This window comes from Agelaius tricolor, unplaced genomic scaffold, assembly GCF_023055355.1.
Source record: "Agelaius tricolor isolate 1412-34295 unplaced genomic scaffold, bAgeTri1.0.p SCAF_53, whole genome shotgun sequence".
NCBI lineage: Eukaryota > Metazoa > Chordata > Aves > Passeriformes > Icteridae > Agelaius > Agelaius tricolor.
The window spans coordinates 2,650,545-2,667,052 of NW_027269313.1; the positions used below are offsets into that span (position 1 = coordinate 2,650,545).

A 16,508-nucleotide genomic window follows, 5' to 3' on the forward strand; every position below is an offset into this window, starting at 1 on the left:
AAGCACGGAGTTTCTTTTCAGAAACTGCACTCACTGCTCCACATTCCTGCTCCTGGACTGTGATGTCTGCGGATAGAGAGAAGGCAAGACAGAGCTCTCCTTTGCTTTTAGTTCGTTTTAGCTAGCTGAGGCAAACAAGTTCTCTGGACTGTGGGGTTTTCTTTCCCCTTTTCTTTGGACCTGTTTAGACCTTCTCCAGACTGAACACCAGAAGAGCACTGGCAGCTCACACCTGTGACCCACCGTGCTGGGCCTGGGCTGCGGCATTTCCAGCACCACAGGGACTGATAAGAGACTGAGTGAGCTGAGCCACAGCCCACGGAGGAGACTTTGTGAGTTTGTCTCTCTTTTGGAGCGGCAAGAGGTTTCATTGTTTAATATTGTTTAGGTTTTATTGCTTAATAAACAGGTTTTTCCACTTTTCTCCAAGGAGGTATTTTTCCCAAACTGGTTGCGAGAGGGGCTGATTGAATGTGCTTTCTAGAGGAACTCCTATGGGGGTTCTCTCCCAAATTTTCCCTCAACCAGGACAAAGGGTCAAGTTCCCATTCATTAAACAAGATATTTTTCTTCAGTGCCTTGTCAACCTGGTCAAAAATGGATCAAATACGGCAGGGTCTTGGACACAGTTGCTTGAGAAACACTCCATTCCTCACATTCTCCTTCACTAGTCAAGAGCATCCTAAAAACACTTTCTTCCCTTGAATGCATTCCAGCTACCTTCTTAGAAGGACCATTCTCTTTGTTCTCAAGGTTAAGATAGCCACTTGCACACATTAAGCACTGCAATGGGGGAAGGCCACTTGGACACATTAAGCGCTGCCTGTCAAAGCTCAAGGAATTCACAAGATTAAGCCCCATTTGTTACGCCTTAACATTTTCCCAACGCCTCTCCTTCCTACTCTGGGAAACAAACACAAGATTTTTGCCAAGAAGTCCTGAAAGTGCTTTTGATGAGTGAAGACACATTGCATCCTTCCTTCAGAAATTAATTAAGAAAACAAAAATTGCTTACTGCAACCCTTTTGTCCCCTTCCTAATCAGTTCACTACTCAAGCAAAACCCTCAGGAACATCCCTGATTCCCTCTCTCCCAGCAGCTCAGAGCTGCATTGCGCAGCGCTTGCTGTGTGCCAGACAGCACAAAGCAGGCTGGCCTGCTGGGCCTGAATATTTCTGCCAAACACTCTGCATCTCACACCTTTGCTCTGGCTCAGTGCAGAACTGCAGGATTGCAGGTGCTTCCTCCCAGAGCTGCGTGAGGCACTGGCTCCTGCAGATGTGCCCTGCCAAGCTGTCCCTGCCTCACGCTGGCCTCGCTTCCCCTGGCAGAAGTGCTGGGCCTGAAGGAGGCTGCCCTGTGCTCCAGCCTGCTGAGCAGCCCAGCTCCCTGCCCCGGTGCCCAGAGTGCTGCACACACTGCTGACCTTGGCCAGGAGTTGCAGGGCAGCCGGCAGAAGAGGAGGAATCCTCAGCCAGCCCAGCGGCCCTCGGCTGCCCTTGGCCTTTCTCTGCTCCTGGGCACACTCCAGACAGCCAATGCCTCCAGGCCGGGCTGTGCCCAGCACGGCTGCGCTTCCCCTCAGCAGCAGCCAGCTGCCACCTGGGCTCTGAGAGCGCAGGATTCGCCCGCTCCCAGGAACAGGCACCCAGGGCCCAGCTGCTGCCTCTTGCAGCTCCAAGGGCCTCCTTCCAGCCTGCCTCTGCCGGGGCTCAGCCTGCTCCCGCCTCTGCCGGGGCTCTGCTGGGGCTCCAGCCCGGCCAAGGCCGGGGCCGCTCTCACCTCACAGGCGCTGACAGCTCTGCACCTCAGGAGACCTTGCTGAGCACTCTCTCTGATCTTTCTGCTTTCTCACTTGAGCAAGGCTCTCCTTCTGCCAAAGAGATTGCACTTAGGGATACAAATCCAAGTGGCAGCAGCTCAAATGCTCTTGAGTCATGACTGAAGGCCTGAATCAACACAGGATGTCTTGGCTGCCTCTCCCCTCCTTTGGTTTTTCCTGCAAATGCCATTACCTTTTCTGCCTCAACTAGAAATATCACAGCTGTTCCAAAACCAGCCAGTGGGTCATATTCCAAAGGCAGTGTGGTCTGGAGAGGATGAATGAAGAAGAACCTTCTCCACTTACAAACCATACCAAAGAAGCCATAAGTGTGACTTAGCACCAGTAAAAAACAACTGGTAATTCAGAAGAAAATGCCAAGCTGTCTGAAGGGGTCCGAAGGAGGGGAATCTTCCAAATGAGTTGATGTTTCAGAAACTTTATTTAATAATAATCCTACTCTATAAACCTATACTATAAATCCTACTCTATAAACCTATACTATAAACCTACTCTATAAAGCAAAACTACTGAACAATCCTACTCTGGAGTCCTACTCTACAATCCTACTCTAAGTTGGTTATGGAGATAACATCTTGATTATTACATTCTTCTTCTCCACTCCTCCTTCTTTTTCTTCATCTTGATTGAGTTGATGAGTGGTGCCAGGCTGGACACTGGCTTGGCTGAAGTTACAAATGGATGCTGTCCACAGGAAAGAAAAAACCAAAACAACAAAGAACATTGAACCATGACTTTCCAAGCTCAGTGCTTCAGAGAGTCAATCAGGATTCCTCTGGGTCCTAAAAAGACCCAGAAAGAGGAGCAATGGGACAATCTGCTCCCCAATCATCATATGCATGACCTTGCCATCACAGGCAAACCTGACTCAGAATCCCACTCATCCATTTATTGTGATGTCTTCATCCTGCTGGGATTTTTGCCCTGCCAGTGCTCTAGAAATGGTGCTTTCTGTCCCTGGCGTTTCTCCCTTGCAGGAAACTCCAATGGCTCACATAGGTCCCTGCCTTTGCAAGACAGGCACTGTGCAAATTTCCACAGGGACAGAAAGCAGTGTCTGCCTTTCCATGCCCTGCCCCTCGTGTGCTGCATGGCACCTTCCTTCCCAGCAGGGCCAGCCCAGTGGCACTGGGCCCTGCAGTTCCCTCTCTGCCACACAACCTGGCAGTAACCCTGGCACAGTTCCCGTCTGCTTGGGCATGCCAGGCAGCAGATGGGGCTGGGACAAGTCCCTCCCAGCTGTCCCTGTTTGTGTGCCAGAAACCTCTAAGGGTGGGCTGGGGGGCACAAACCAGGGCCCCTCAGAGGCTCCCAGTGAGCCCCCCACAGCCCCTCCAGCCCACAGCCAAATCTCTGACTGCTCAGCTGGGACTGGCTTCCTTGGGTTCCACCACCACCATTTCATGTCTCTGTAGCCTGCATTGCTCTGCTTCAATTCTTTTGCCATTAGATAAAACTCAAGACCCCACCAAATTACAAAAGAGGGTGACAGAAACAGAAAACAGAGCAGCTCTCCTCTCAGGAAATGTGGAGGGAGGTGGAGTTATTCAGTTTTGTGAAGAACAGGCCCCAGGGAGACTTTGTTGCCACTTCCCAAGACTTCAGAGTGGCTTTGAAGAAAGCGGGGGACATCTTTTTTAACAGGTCCAGTTACAATAGAATGTGATGAATATTTTTAATCAAAATGGGGATCAAGTCAGAGTAGGTCTAAGGAAGAACTTTTTTACTCAGAGCATAGTGCAATACTGTCACAGGCTGTCCCATGAGCTTGTAGGTGCCCCGTTGCAGGTCAGGTGGCAAAGGGCTCTGAGCAACCTGATCTCTTTAAAGATGTCCCTGCTCATTGCAGGACACTTGCACCAGAGGACCTTTACAGGATCCTGCCAGCCCAGCCCAGTCTAGGATTCCTCACCGTTTTCATTTGAAGAGCAGCAAGAGCGGAGGTGTGGAGTAAGGGGGCTCATCTGATGCCTTGGACTTGAGTGGAGAAGGAGCCCATCCCTCAGAGCCTGTTTCACCTGCAGCCCCTTCACATTTTACCTTCAGGAGCTCCCTGGCAGACCAGCGACACGTCACGTCTGTCTGCAGGCAGCAGCTCAGGAAGTCACACAGGCAAGACGAGAATCGGTGTGGCTGCCGCAGCCGTGGTCTCTCTCCCCTGGCTGTCCGGAGTTGAGCCTGGATAAAAAGGAAACACCAGGCTCTACCTGCTTCTTTCCCAGCTGTAACTGCTCTCCCACATCCCATTGGTTAAGCTCCATTCTGCAGTGGCAGTTTCTGCCCTGGCAGAGACCCAGAGATGACTTTCCTTTACCAACCAAAAACCCAAACTCCGATGCAGCCACAGCTTTTCCAACATTCAGCAGATCTTGCCTTGGCAGCTGATTTCATTGACTGACCTAGTTAGTAGGAGCTACATCAGCAAAGTACGTTCCCTTCCCTAAGGATTCACACCAGCTTGAGAGGCTTTTTGGAAGAGGGACTTTGCTATACTAACTCTACAGTTTCCAAGGATTAGTACATGAAAGGCATCTCTGCAGTGCTTATTGGTCCCTGAAGCACAACTGCCATAAAACAAATCTCATTGAGCTTCTTTTCCTCTTCTAGAAAACTCTTCCAGTGGTAAGTGGAAGGAAAGAAAGGAAATCCACCAGCTAGTCCTCAGGAAAGGAAAGCAAACATTTAGGATCTCATATTCAACACAGACACATTAAGAGGCATGCACAAATATATTGAGATGAAAATGCCTGCTTGGGTGCACAGGAACCACTTCTAGCTCTGTCTCTCAGCTGCACGTTTTTGCTTCTTTATGTGGCAAAAGGAAACCTTTTCATGGTCAAATCAGAAGAAGTGCCATGCCTATGGTCACCCTCTGCTCATTTGGATACTCAATCGCAGAAAGTGTCGGGTAAGAAAAGGGCGGTTTGGCAGGATCTCCATGACCCCAGGCTGTGGCCTGGTCTCCATAAAAGTGCCCATCACAATACTAACAGCTCTGTGCTGGTGGCACTGAAATAGATAGTGACCAAAGAGACTTTGTTATTATCCTCTTCAACCCAAAGGAAAATTTCCAAGCCTAAAACAACAAACACATTTCACTTGAGTATAAATAATTAGGACAGCTTTCTTTCCTTTTCCCACACCACCAGAGGTCACAAAGGGGGTTTTATCCTATCCCTCTGCAGCTGTGCTCAGCCACTGGACATGGTGGGGAGCTGGAGCCCTCCCTGTCATTAGAACTGTGCAGGCCAGGGATGACCATGCTCCTGTGGTAAAGAAACACAGCACCGGTGTCAACTGCCCACGTTGGATCCCAGCCCAGGCACCTGGCTAAGCTCATCAACTTGTTAAAGTACCAAGAAATAGCCAAGGGTTTGGTGTACAATTCTAACTGCAGTTGGAGAAAAACACATCCTAAACTTATCCAGGCCTCCCACACACATGACTGAACAATGTACAGATTACTCGAAAGCCTGAAAGTTTCAAAGACCCACAGGATTTGGAAAAGATGCTACAGTATGGAGGAAAATTGATGTGCTGTGGTTCAAAATCAAAAAAGCAAGCAGAACTGCTTGGGCATTGCTTTGCTGGTTGTTTCTTTTTGCTTTTTCTTTTTCTATAAAACTGAAACTGGGAAGACTCAACCTCCATTTTGAAGGATATTTATCACACATCCAACTGTTCCACTGAAAAATTCTTGTCCTTCAGAGCCAGAGCTCCAACAGGGTTCCAAAAGCAATGTCAGGCCTGGCTGGAGGCCAAAATGGCAACTTTCGGAACTGGTTAGGTTTCTGAACTGCCTCTTCCCTTTCTGATGCAACCAAATCTACAGCGGATGCTGATGTGCTGCAGGGACATTTTTAGAAGGGGACCTTGGTGGAAGTGGTGCCAGCAGATGGCAATGGGATTTTGTCCAATGGCACACAGAACATGGGACAGATGAGAAAGACAGTGGGATCAGTGAGTATTTGCTCCTTACCGAAACAGGAGTTGCATTCCTGCAAGGAACTTCTCGTTCCACCATTTCAATGCCCACGATTCCAAAAGACCATATGTCCACTTTGGGGCCATATGGTTGACCTGTCACCACTTCAGGCGCCAGCCACCCAGAAGTGCCGGCCACGGAGCTCCGTCTGCTCTGCTCAGGGGTGAGCTGAACAAAGAGGCCAAAGTCAGCTGTGGAGAAAACAACAAACCATGAAAGCCAGCTCCAGTTAGGATATCAAGCAAAAGAATTCCCCACTCTCAGTCTAAGAATGTGCTCTTGGATCTCCCGAAGAACTGTCCACACTCAGTTTCCATGGGGCTTTAGTAGGTAGTAGTAGTATGTAGTATGGTAGGAGGTAGTATGGAATTGGCCACTTCCAAAAAAACCCATTTTTTTTAATGCTGCTCACAGCAGTGGACTTTATTCCCCTGAAACTTTAGATTGTGGCTCCCTCCCTCTGTAAGGGACACACACAGACCAAGGGCAATCTTGACTTCTTGTAGTTCCTTCTCATACCTCTGTTCGCATTGCAACTGTGCCCTCAGCTTACAGTAGGGGTCCCTGCACTGCCACCAGCACCATTTCTGGGGAGCTGGCAGTCACTCAAAGCAGTCTACAGCCCACATCCCTGGAATGCTGCACCTGATCAAGAATATACTGACCCAGCTTGACAGAACCATTGGTTCTGAGAAGGATGTTGCAGCTCTTCACATCTCGGTAGATCACATGGTTTGAGTGGAGAAAATCCAGTCCTCGCAGGCACTGAGAGAGAAAACAGAAAGAGGAGGGCAAAAATAAGTATCACACAAGAAGGGAACAAAGACTCTAAAAGATTCTCTTTCCCCAGGGGAATGGGGAGTAATGGCAGAACACACTGCCACCGAGAGGAAGAGCTTGCTGCTCCAACACTTGCAGAGCGGGACCTTTCTGAGGAAAGGCATGTCAGCTTTTGAAAGAGCAACAGCACCTGCTCTTGTAGACTGCCCCCTGCAAACCAGCCAGGATGACTCCTGCTGCAGTGGACATGCTATCTCCATGCAGAAGACAAATGAGGGTCTTGCCAAGAAAGAAAAAGTCCCTCCCTTTGGTGTGAAGTGGATCACTTTTGGGTGGGAGGCTGCATGACAAAGGTTTTATTGCTGGCCTCAGCACAGACTTGGAAGTATCACATCAGTCACCTTCCTGAAGCAAAGAGCATTTTGGCTGCACTACTATCCTTTTCAGCTGAGGACTGTGAGAAATGAGTCTCTCTTTTTTCTTTGCTGCTTGTTTCAAATCCTGCCACCAGCACCTTTGCTTTCACAGGCAAGGAATGCAGTGAAGACAGGCCCCAGGCAAATGTTTAGAGAGGCAAAATGGAGAACAGCAAATACAAATAAATACATGAGGCAGAGTGAGAATACAACAGCAGGAGATAAGAGTACTGGCACTGAGTACAGTGAGTGCAGGGGCACTGGCAGGCATTTCACTTGAGGTGCTTTTACTTGCCCATAGCATACCAGCAACACAGAAACAAAGCCTGGCACAGGAAACCTCTCATGGTCTGAGCCCCTGTTTCCGAGACAATCCTGCCCAAGCCCTCGGAAACACAGATGGGATTGCTGACCTCCCGGCTGATGGCTGCAATGTGGTCTTCAGACAGGCAAGTCTTGCTGATGACATCGCTCAGAGTGCCTCCATCCATGTACTCTATAACTAGCCAGAGTTCCTCGCCCAGAAGGTAGCTGAAAGAAGGAAACAAGGATGTGGAGATGAACATGCATAGCTAGGTTGTGTTCTTGGTTGATTCTTGTTTACAGGTGCCTTTGTGACAAGGCCAGAATAAAAGGAATAGACATTCCCTCTCATCTATGCATTGTTTGCAATCTGTGCAGTCTCAAGAAGAAAGGCATAAATGGCCAGCAAATAACAAAATGCAGTTTAGTAAGAGATAAAAAACCTGTCACACTGTGTGTTTCTGGAAATAAGCACCTAGTCTTCCTGGCATGCAAAGCAATGGAAAAGAGGGGACATTTATGTTAGTTTATCTGGACATAAAAAGACACTTGAAAAAAATAAAGCCACAAAAAAAAAGTGGTGGCTGTGAACTTACAGGCTATTGATTTAGTAAGATATGACTGGTCCAGGTTTTTGAGTAATTTTCAAACTATGTATGCCAGAGAAGACTTATGCAGACAAGATGCACTCTCTTCCCATCCATTAGAGATGAGCAGAGCAATAATAATTAGCCAATAATTACAGCTCTATTTTCTGCCACTGACCAAAGTGGGATTTTATCTGGCATGTTTGCTATATGTAAAGAAACATTCACAACAACTCACCTGTCTAAATAGTTGATCAGGTTGGGATTCCTATTAATTTTCATGACCATGAGTTCATTGACTTTTAATTTCTTCTTCCTCAGTCCTTTTAGATTTATTTTCTTTATGGCCACCTAAAATGACATTGAAAATCAGTAACTTGAGAAGTTGGTGGCATGAGACCACAATGCACATGGAGCAAGTGATTTTGCAATGACACAGCTGAGCTGTGCCAAACTGCCTTGTGATGAGGCACTGCAGTCATGAGGAACTGACATTCCAACAGCCCATTTCTCTGCTCCCTTGGGGACCAGTTACAGCACACGTGGGGCCACTGACATTTTGCCTTGACCACTTGGTAAGAGTGGTGTCTCAGCTATCACCCACAAACCTCTGATCACAATCTCTGCTGCTTTGGATGGGATTCAGAAGAAGTAATCCATGCCTTAATACTCTGTGGATACATCTTGGCCTATGGGCAGGGCTTAGGGCTTTTAGGGACACCTTGCAGATCTCTCCCTACATGCAGTTCCCAAGTGCAGCACTGCAGGTGGCTAAGGAACTACCAGGAACTTTCAGATGTATTTGCTGGCAGCCAGAAATGAGAATTCAGGACTCTGAAGCTGTAGCCCCAAAGAGCAGTGAGGTGCTCGAAGGCACCACCTTTGTTTTAGCAATGGAGAGCGAGCGAGCGCGTCCTTCTCTGAAAGGAACCGCTGCCCTCCGTGCCTTCCTTCCGGCAGCTGAGGAGGACAAAGTCCCAAATGTATTTTGCAGGCTGGCAGCAGTCTGTGCTTCTTGTGCCTTTTCAGGACAGCTCTGCCCAAAGCTCCAGCCACAGCTCACACCAGAGGGGAAAGCCCCTCAAGAGCAGCAGAGTTTGCAGGGCCTGTTGACATTTACCTCTCTCCCTGTGGCATTGTCAAGTGCTCTGCACACGTCTCCAAAAGTCCTAGAAACAAAAATGCAGCAAAGAAAGTAGAAGCCATTTAGATCTTGCAGTGAAAGCCAGCCCACACAAGAGATCTCTGCTGTGAGTGCAGAGATGCAGGAGAGCTCTGCCAAAAGGCAGATGGTGCATTTTCCTCTCAAGTGCTTGGACACTGGGCCTGTTCCTGAAGTGCTTGGGTTTACTGCCTTAGCTCAAAAATAGAGATGCTTCTTTCACCTCGGGTTTCAGTTTCTAAACTGTTCAGTTTTTATCCTGACCACAGAGTATTTCCTTCAGCAAACTCTTGGAAAGAAATGTTCCTGAGAACTATTATCTCACAGCTATCAGGGAGCAGGTTGCTCTTTCAGGCAAGCAAGTTTCTTTCCTCTTTATTAGTGTGGCAGTATGATTTAGAAATATACAAAAATGCTAAGGAAATTAACACAGAAGTGTCTCACACTTGAGAGATGAGATTTTCCAGATTCTGTTCCTTGCTGCAGGCAAGACCTTGGCAGCATGAAGGTGTCTCTGACAATGCCTTCTGAGCACACACACAAATTCTGAGCAGCACTGAGAGATGGGACAGTCTATCCCCAGTGTGTGAACATGGGGATAGATGTCTGTTTGCAGCTGGCCTGACTTCACGCTGGATAGACATTCCACCAGAAAAACATCTGGCCCATGGTTATGTAGAAGTAACTGCAGTTGGACTCACCCGCTGCCAATATCTTCCAGTTTGGTGTATTTCATCCTGGGATTTTCCTTGTTTACTATTTTTCCTGAGGGAAACAAAATGCAAGATGCTGACATTAAAGCAGAGATCCCAGCTTCCAGGAAATACAAAAGGCAGCCCCAGTGTCTGGAGCTCTGAACCCTTTGTGGTCAGCTGGGTAACAACAACAACAACCAGGCAGACAGCTCTGCAGCACAGGTGGCCAGCACAGAGACTGATTTTCTATAGCAGTTCCTGTGGGGCTCCTAAATGTCCCCATGACACCAAACTCAGGAGAAACATTTGGTACAGCTATGCTGACACCTGCACACAATGCACTGTCCCTCAGACAAGAAATAGAGCAGACGTACTCAGCAGCTCCAGGGAGTCACCCTCGATCTCCTGTTGCTGAGCAGCAGCTGGGTCAGCGCGGGAGGTGAACAAACTGCCCCGGCTCCACTTCTCAGATCGGGGAGAAAAGGCTCCTTTAGATGATGCTGCTGCTGCTGCAGCAGGTTTGGTGACAGAGCTTGTGTAGATCTGGGACAAGAAATGAGTTGATGTCAGAAAGGTGGCTGGCAGAGATTACCCTGAGATCCCTTTTTGAAATGCAGGCCCTTAGAAAGGTGCTGTCAGCCACATGCAGGGCTCTTTAATGGCTTTTTTCTGATGTCCACTTCTCAAACTGGATGGATCAAAACCAAAGGCAAGTTTTACTTGAGTTTATGGCCAGATTCATGTTCCATTTTCATGGATTTTCCAAAGGATGACTGCCACAATGACCATTCTACCTCCTCTCAAGGATTCCTTTCCCCCTCCAAGGGCTGCAGACACACTTGCAGCTCCTTGTTCAAGTGTTCTGCCTCCTCCCACTGTGTTCTCTTTTCCTGCACCATCTTCAGGTCATGCTCAACCTGTAGCACTTCTGGTGGGGATGGTACCTGTGCCTCACTCCTAACTTGGGGCTCTTCATTGCCAGACATTCGCTGGAAGTCTTCGCAGGCTGCCCGGTGAGATGCCAACACTTGCACCTCAAATCAAACAGAACAAAGCAGTCAGAGACTCCAGCTTGTCCCTGTCAGCCAGGAGTCATCAACTGTGAGGAAAGGCAAAGAACAGATTGACAAGGGATACAGACAGCTTGTTTCAATCCTCCATCTGGGTCTCCATGTTCCCCTGTAAAAACATCTCAAGAAAAAAGGAGAGCAGGAACAGGCCAGCAGGAATCAATTTGACTGACAGCTGGCCAAAAGGCCAAAGGACAAGTCCAACAATTCATGGCAGCAGAGGCAATTCAGCACACCAGGAAATGTCCTTCAGAGTGACTGTGATACACACTACAGCAGGATGGCACTAAGAGGCATCACCCCACTCCCTGCTGCTCTGAGTGGAAAGGCAAGAAAGGCAGAAACCACCAGCTTGGTGACTGCAGTGACTGCATCCCTCTTTCACTCACTTGCTTTTCTAGAGCCTGAGGGAGGGGATTAAGTTTCTCTCTGATGATTTTCATTTCATCCTCCAGCCTCTTCCGCCTTGCCATCATCCTAGTGTGAGCTGTCTGAAGCTCTGCGTTCAGCTGTTCCTTCAACTTCTCTAGAAAACAAGCGAGAGGATGTTTCATGAGTGGAGTGCCTGCCACTCTTTCACTCACCTGGTTTTGTTGATCGCCCCTCTGCTGATCGAGTTTCTCCTCTTGAATACTTCTCAAGTCTTCCTTGTTCCTCCTCTTCACTGCCATGATGGCACTCTGAGCTTCGGGCAGCTCTGCTTGTGGTTCTGATTTCATCTTCTGTACACACAAATGCAGAGCAAGTGACTGGGAGCTGCCATCAGACCCAGCTTTTTCCTCTTGCAGCCTCAAAATCACATCTATTCAGCCACTTCTTTCTGCTTTCCTATCCACATCTGCTTCCAAGGTAATCCTCCTGTCCCAGTGCTGATCTCTACAAATTCCAAGGCTCTGTGCTTCCAGTGCCTGTGGGACTCCTGGCCTCCTCAGTCCCAAGAGCTCTGGTTTTATGCCCCTCTTCCTGCCCTTCCCTCTGTCCCCTGGCCAGTCAGGCTTACCTGGCCATTCTCCTGTGGCTCTTCCACCTGCTGCCTGAGCTGCTCTTCCTGCTCTCGGCCTGGGAACAGCTCTCCCTGAATCTGCCATGGCATCTCTGTTGAAGCAATCTGCTCCTGCTCTTTCTCTAGAAGGACCTGCACAGAAAGCCAGAGAAGATGGGTTCCAACTTCCCACACGACCTTTGTGGGCCAAGACTCAAAGACTGCTGGGCTCACACGTTCCCAAAGCACTGTGCTGCGGGTCTGCTGGGTCATTCTCTGTTTGAGGGGAGGCACAGATTCCAAAGTGACCCTGGCCCTACAATCAGGGTCCATCTGGGACTGAAGCTCCAACAGCCTCTCAGGCAGCTGACAGGGAAGGTGTGGCATTTCTCAAGGGTCTGCTGAGGGCCTCCCTCTGCTTCTGCCATGTCCTGTTTGTCTTTCAGTAGTGACTGACACCCTGCCCTGTCCCACAGCTCCATCCTGGCTCTGCAGGTGGCTTCCTGGGTGAGCTCACTCCTTGTGAGAGACATTTCTAGAGTTCATGCTCTCTTCACCACCTAAACATGGAATACTTCACCACTCTAGGACAGGCAGAAAATTAAAGAATTAACTGGGGGCTTTAGGGAAGAAGAGGCTGGAGGAGAAAAACAGCTCTGAGGGGAAAAACCACAATATCTGAAGGGGGAGACATCTATGCCTGCTCTGAATTAGTTGACGGAACATGTCTCTAATCCTCTCCTGAAAGGGATGCTTTAGGTGAGCTTTGCACCTCCAACTGCCTTGGACCAGAGTCAGGAATATTCAATTATGCAAATGTTACATAGGATGGATAGATAGATAGACAGGCAGACAGACAGACAGACAGATGGATCTCACCACGATAATCTCTTTTTACTGCCCTTTCTGTTGCTACACACATCAACACTCAGTAGCAGTGCCCTGATCAGCAGCAATCCTGAGATTGCTTTCCTGTTGCTCAATAAACCACACTCTTGGGGAATCTGGAGTGTGTAGGTCCTTATGGAAAGGGATCAGACCCAGAGCATTGCACTGGGAACTGCACTCTTTGTGCATCTGCGCTCGGACAAGTTCTGCTCTTGGACTTCACCACACACATGGTGCAAAATAAGCTGTAATCAGAAATACATCCCAGCCCCTCCTAGCTCCTCTGATCTCTAAGCACCAGCTGGAATGCAAGGGCATTGATTTCCTTCACAAATCCTAAACACAGCAAAAACGGATTCCCTGGGCTGCAAAAAGACGGAGCTACTGTTCATTTCCATGAGAAGTGCAAGGTGTAATTAACTAGCCTGGAACAAGAAAAATTCCTTCTGCACCAAGATGCATGCCCCAAACTATGTGTTCTAATCCAAATATATGGCAACTTCAAAAACTGAAAACATGCAAAAAAAATTTTAACAGAATTTCTTATGGTACTGGAAAAGGGCAGGAAAGACAGATGAAAATGAACACAATAAACATCATGCACCTTACAAAAACCAAAAAGTCACCTGGCCCAAAAGACTTTTTAGAACTAAAGAATTACGAAAAAATGGTGCAGACGAGTTTCACAAACCAAACACACAACTCCAAAAAGGGAAATAAAAGAGACAAAGCCCCATGACGTCAAGCGCTACTACGTGAGCCCACAGCTATGGCGCTGCAGAAGCCCAGAGATAGAGCTCCCCTGAGCCAAGCAGCCAGAAGCTCTCACAAAGGCACCAGCCCTTTGGGGCCTCAACATCACAGGTCAAAAGCCAAGTTCTACTGATGCTGCAGTCTGCAGGAAATCCTTAGGTACTGTCAGGATTCCAGCACCCAGCATCCTCGGCCAGCAACAGGAAGCGCTGGCTGCTCCAATATTTGCACTTCTGCCTTGCACTAAAGACAGCACCGCACACAACTGGCACTTACAGCCTCGGGATATTCAGCCTCTGGTGTGACCATTGATGGAGTCTGGCGCTCATCCACCTCAATTTGCTCCTCTTTGGCTTCTTCTTCAGGAGCAGCGGGAGCCGGGGGAGAGACGGCTGTTGGTTCTGTCATCTGCGGCAAGAGAGAAGCGCGAGGCTCAGGCCGTCACCTCTCATTTAGAACCTCATTTCTTTTCAGATCTACCACCACATCTTCTAAGGAGAAATCAGAACATTTCGTAGCGACATAGGGATTCAAAGTCCCACAGACCAAATTTTAATGGGCCACTTCAACAGAACTCTAGGTGGATATAAGGTTGATATTCCTCCCTGGCTGCTATCAGCAAGCAACGCTGTCTCTGTAAAACGGAACCTTTAGTTCTTGAAACCTCTGAATTGGAAAAGTAGGAAAGAGACACCAACTCGTTTGCTACTGCTGCTGCCGCCATGGAAAACTCACAATAGATCACAACCTCATCCAGTGCTGGAAAAGGGCAGGAAACGAGGCACAAGAAGCATCTTTGCTTGCTGGAAAAGGAGAAAATGAACAGGGCAAACCTCTCCTAGCAAACCAACAAGCAAACAAGCTAACAAGCCAAAAAGCCACAAGGTAGATATGTCACCCACTCCAGTGTCTAAATCACTTGGAGGGTCTAAATCACAGTGAAGGCATGTTTAGTAGGGAAACGGCCCATGTGGCGAGCACTGTCGTGTAGGAATCGATGGAAGTCTGCCTGAAGGTCCTTCAAGAGCCTCCCATTGTCCAGACTAAAGCTCCCTCAGCACCTCCTCACTGGCCTTGTGCTCCAACCCCTTGCTCAGCTCCCGTGACCTTCTCTATTCACCGTCCAGCCCCTCCATGACTTTCTGCTTCCCAGGGCCCACAAGTGCACCCAGCACTGCAGCTGTGGCCGCAGCGCTGCCCAGCACAGGGCCACGCTCACTGCCCTGCTCCTGCTGCCCCACTGCTGCTGACACAGGCCACCATGCCCTGGGCCTTCTTGGACACCTGGTCCCAGGCTGGCTCTTCTTCAGCTGATCTTCTACCGCACCCCCAGTGGGGTCTTTTGACCCACACTGCTTCTCAGCCGCAGAGTTGCCCATTTGACTTCAAATACAGCACCCACCATTTCTTGATAGCCTTCCTCGTCTTAGCAACACATGACAGCAGCGAAGGACTGGCAGCTTCACCCCCACTCCATTCTGCAAGGCACTTGCCAAAGCTGCAGACTTCATCACTAAATGCATCAACAGAAGCTTGCCCCTTCTGCTTTTTGCCTCACCAGGAGGCATCATAACTACTCACTTTGTTTCTTTGGCCCGACAGGACAAGAATGGCCCCTCACAACTTCGTGGGCAACATAACCATCTCCTTGGATGCTCATCAAAAGCAAAAAGTCACCTGGACCAAAAGACTTTGTAGAACTGAAGAAGAACTCAAGAAAACTGCAGAGCAGTCTCACAAGCCAAACACACCTTTCCAAAAACGGAAATAAAACAGACAAACAAAGCCCCGTCACCTCCAGCACTACCACGTGTGCCCTTGGCCAGAGCACTGCAGAAGCCCAGAGATAGAGCTCCCCTGAGCCAAGCAGCCAGATGCTCTCCCAGAAGCACCAGCCCTTTGGGGCCTCAACATCACAGGTCAAAGGCCAAGTTCTACTGATGCTGCAGTCTGCAGGAAATCCTTAGGTACTGTCAGGATTCCAGCACCCAGCATCCTCGGCCAGCAACAGGAAGCGCTGGCTGCTCCAATATTTGCACTTCTGCCTTGCACTAAAGACAGCACCGCACACAACTGGCACTTACGGCCTCGGGATATTCAGCCTCTGGTGTGACCATTGATGGAGTCTGGCGCTCATCCACCTCAATTTGCTCCTCTTTGGCATCTCTTCCAGGAGCAGCGGGAGCCAGGGGAGAGACGGCTGTTGGTTCTGTCATCTGCGGCAAGAGAGTAGCACGAGGCACAGGCCGTCACTTATCATTAAGAGGATCATTTCTCTTCAGATCTACCACCACATCTTCTAAGGAGAAATCAGAGCCTTCCGTAGCGACATAGGGATTCTAAGTCCCTCCCATCGAAGTATAGCGAGCCAATTCAACAGAACTCTAGGTGGATATAAGGTTGATATTCCTCCCTGGCTGCTATCAGCAAGCAACGCTGTCTCTGTAAAACGGAACCTTTAGTTCTTGAAAGCTCTGAAATGGAACAGAAGGAAAGCGACGGCAACGCCTTTGCCACTGCTGCTGCAGACAAGGAAAACTCAAACTGGATCACAATCTCATCCAGTGCCGGAAAGGGGAAGGAAACATTGTGCAAAAACATCTTTGCTTGCTGGAAAAGGAGAGAAAACATACAGGGCAAACCTCTCCTAGAAAACCAACAAGCCAACAAGCCAACAAGCGAAAAAGCCACAAGATGGAAGTGTGACCCACCCCAGTGTCTAAATCACTTGGATGCAGTGAGGGCACGTTTAGTGGGGAAGCGGCCCTTGTGGTGAGCACTGCCGTGTAAGGATTTATGGAATTCTCTTTAGGGACGGTCCTTCAAGAGCTCCCATTGTCCAGACTAAAGCTCTCTCAGCACCTCCTCACTGGCCTCGTGCTGCACCCCCTTGCCCAGCTCCCCTGTCCTTCTGTGCACACCCTGCAGCCCCTCCATGACTTTCTGCTTCCCAGGGGCCCACAAGTGCACCCAGCACTGCAGCGGTGGCCGCAGCGCTGCCCAGCACAGGGCCACGCTCACTGCCCTGCTCCTGCTGCCCCACT

The 16,508-nt window shown here is 49.1% G+C and overlaps 1 protein-coding gene across 1 annotated transcript; it reads right to left on the reverse strand.

Annotated features, from left to right (window-relative positions):
• Positions 1 to 2,365: 2,365 nt before the first annotated feature.
• On the reverse strand, positions 2,366 to 11,560 carry LOC139604587 (serine/threonine-protein kinase PAK 3-like). The gene is made up of 11 exons (XM_071455716.1): positions 11,231 to 11,560; positions 10,716 to 10,805; positions 10,146 to 10,314; positions 9,778 to 9,841; positions 9,035 to 9,083; positions 8,153 to 8,265; positions 7,438 to 7,555; positions 6,494 to 6,593; positions 5,823 to 6,019; positions 3,884 to 4,021; positions 2,366 to 2,527 (listed from the first exon to the last, which is right to left on the reverse strand). Exons 1-11 carry the CDS (start codon positions 11,558 to 11,560, stop codon positions 2,426 to 2,428), a joined length of 1,470 nt encoding a protein of 489 aa, XP_071311817.1. The 3' UTR covers positions 2,366 to 2,425.
• Positions 11,561 to 16,508: the final 4,948 nt, after the last annotated feature.

Bases quoted from the DNA above. Each gene is read 5' to 3' on its own strand.
- LOC139604587 (XM_071455716.1), bottom strand. From the start codon at position 11,560: ATGAAATCAGAACCACAAGCAGAGCTGCCCGAAGCTCAGAGTGCCATC. The intron at 10,806-11,230 runs GTGAGTGAAAGA...GTTTGATTTGAG, and splicing joins CTCAGGCTCTAGAAAAGCAA to GTGCAAGTGTTGGCATCTCA. The intron at 9,842-10,145 runs GTACGTCTGCTC...TGTTTCCCTCAG, and splicing joins TGACTCCCTGGAGCTGCTGA to GAAAAATAGTAAACAAGGAA.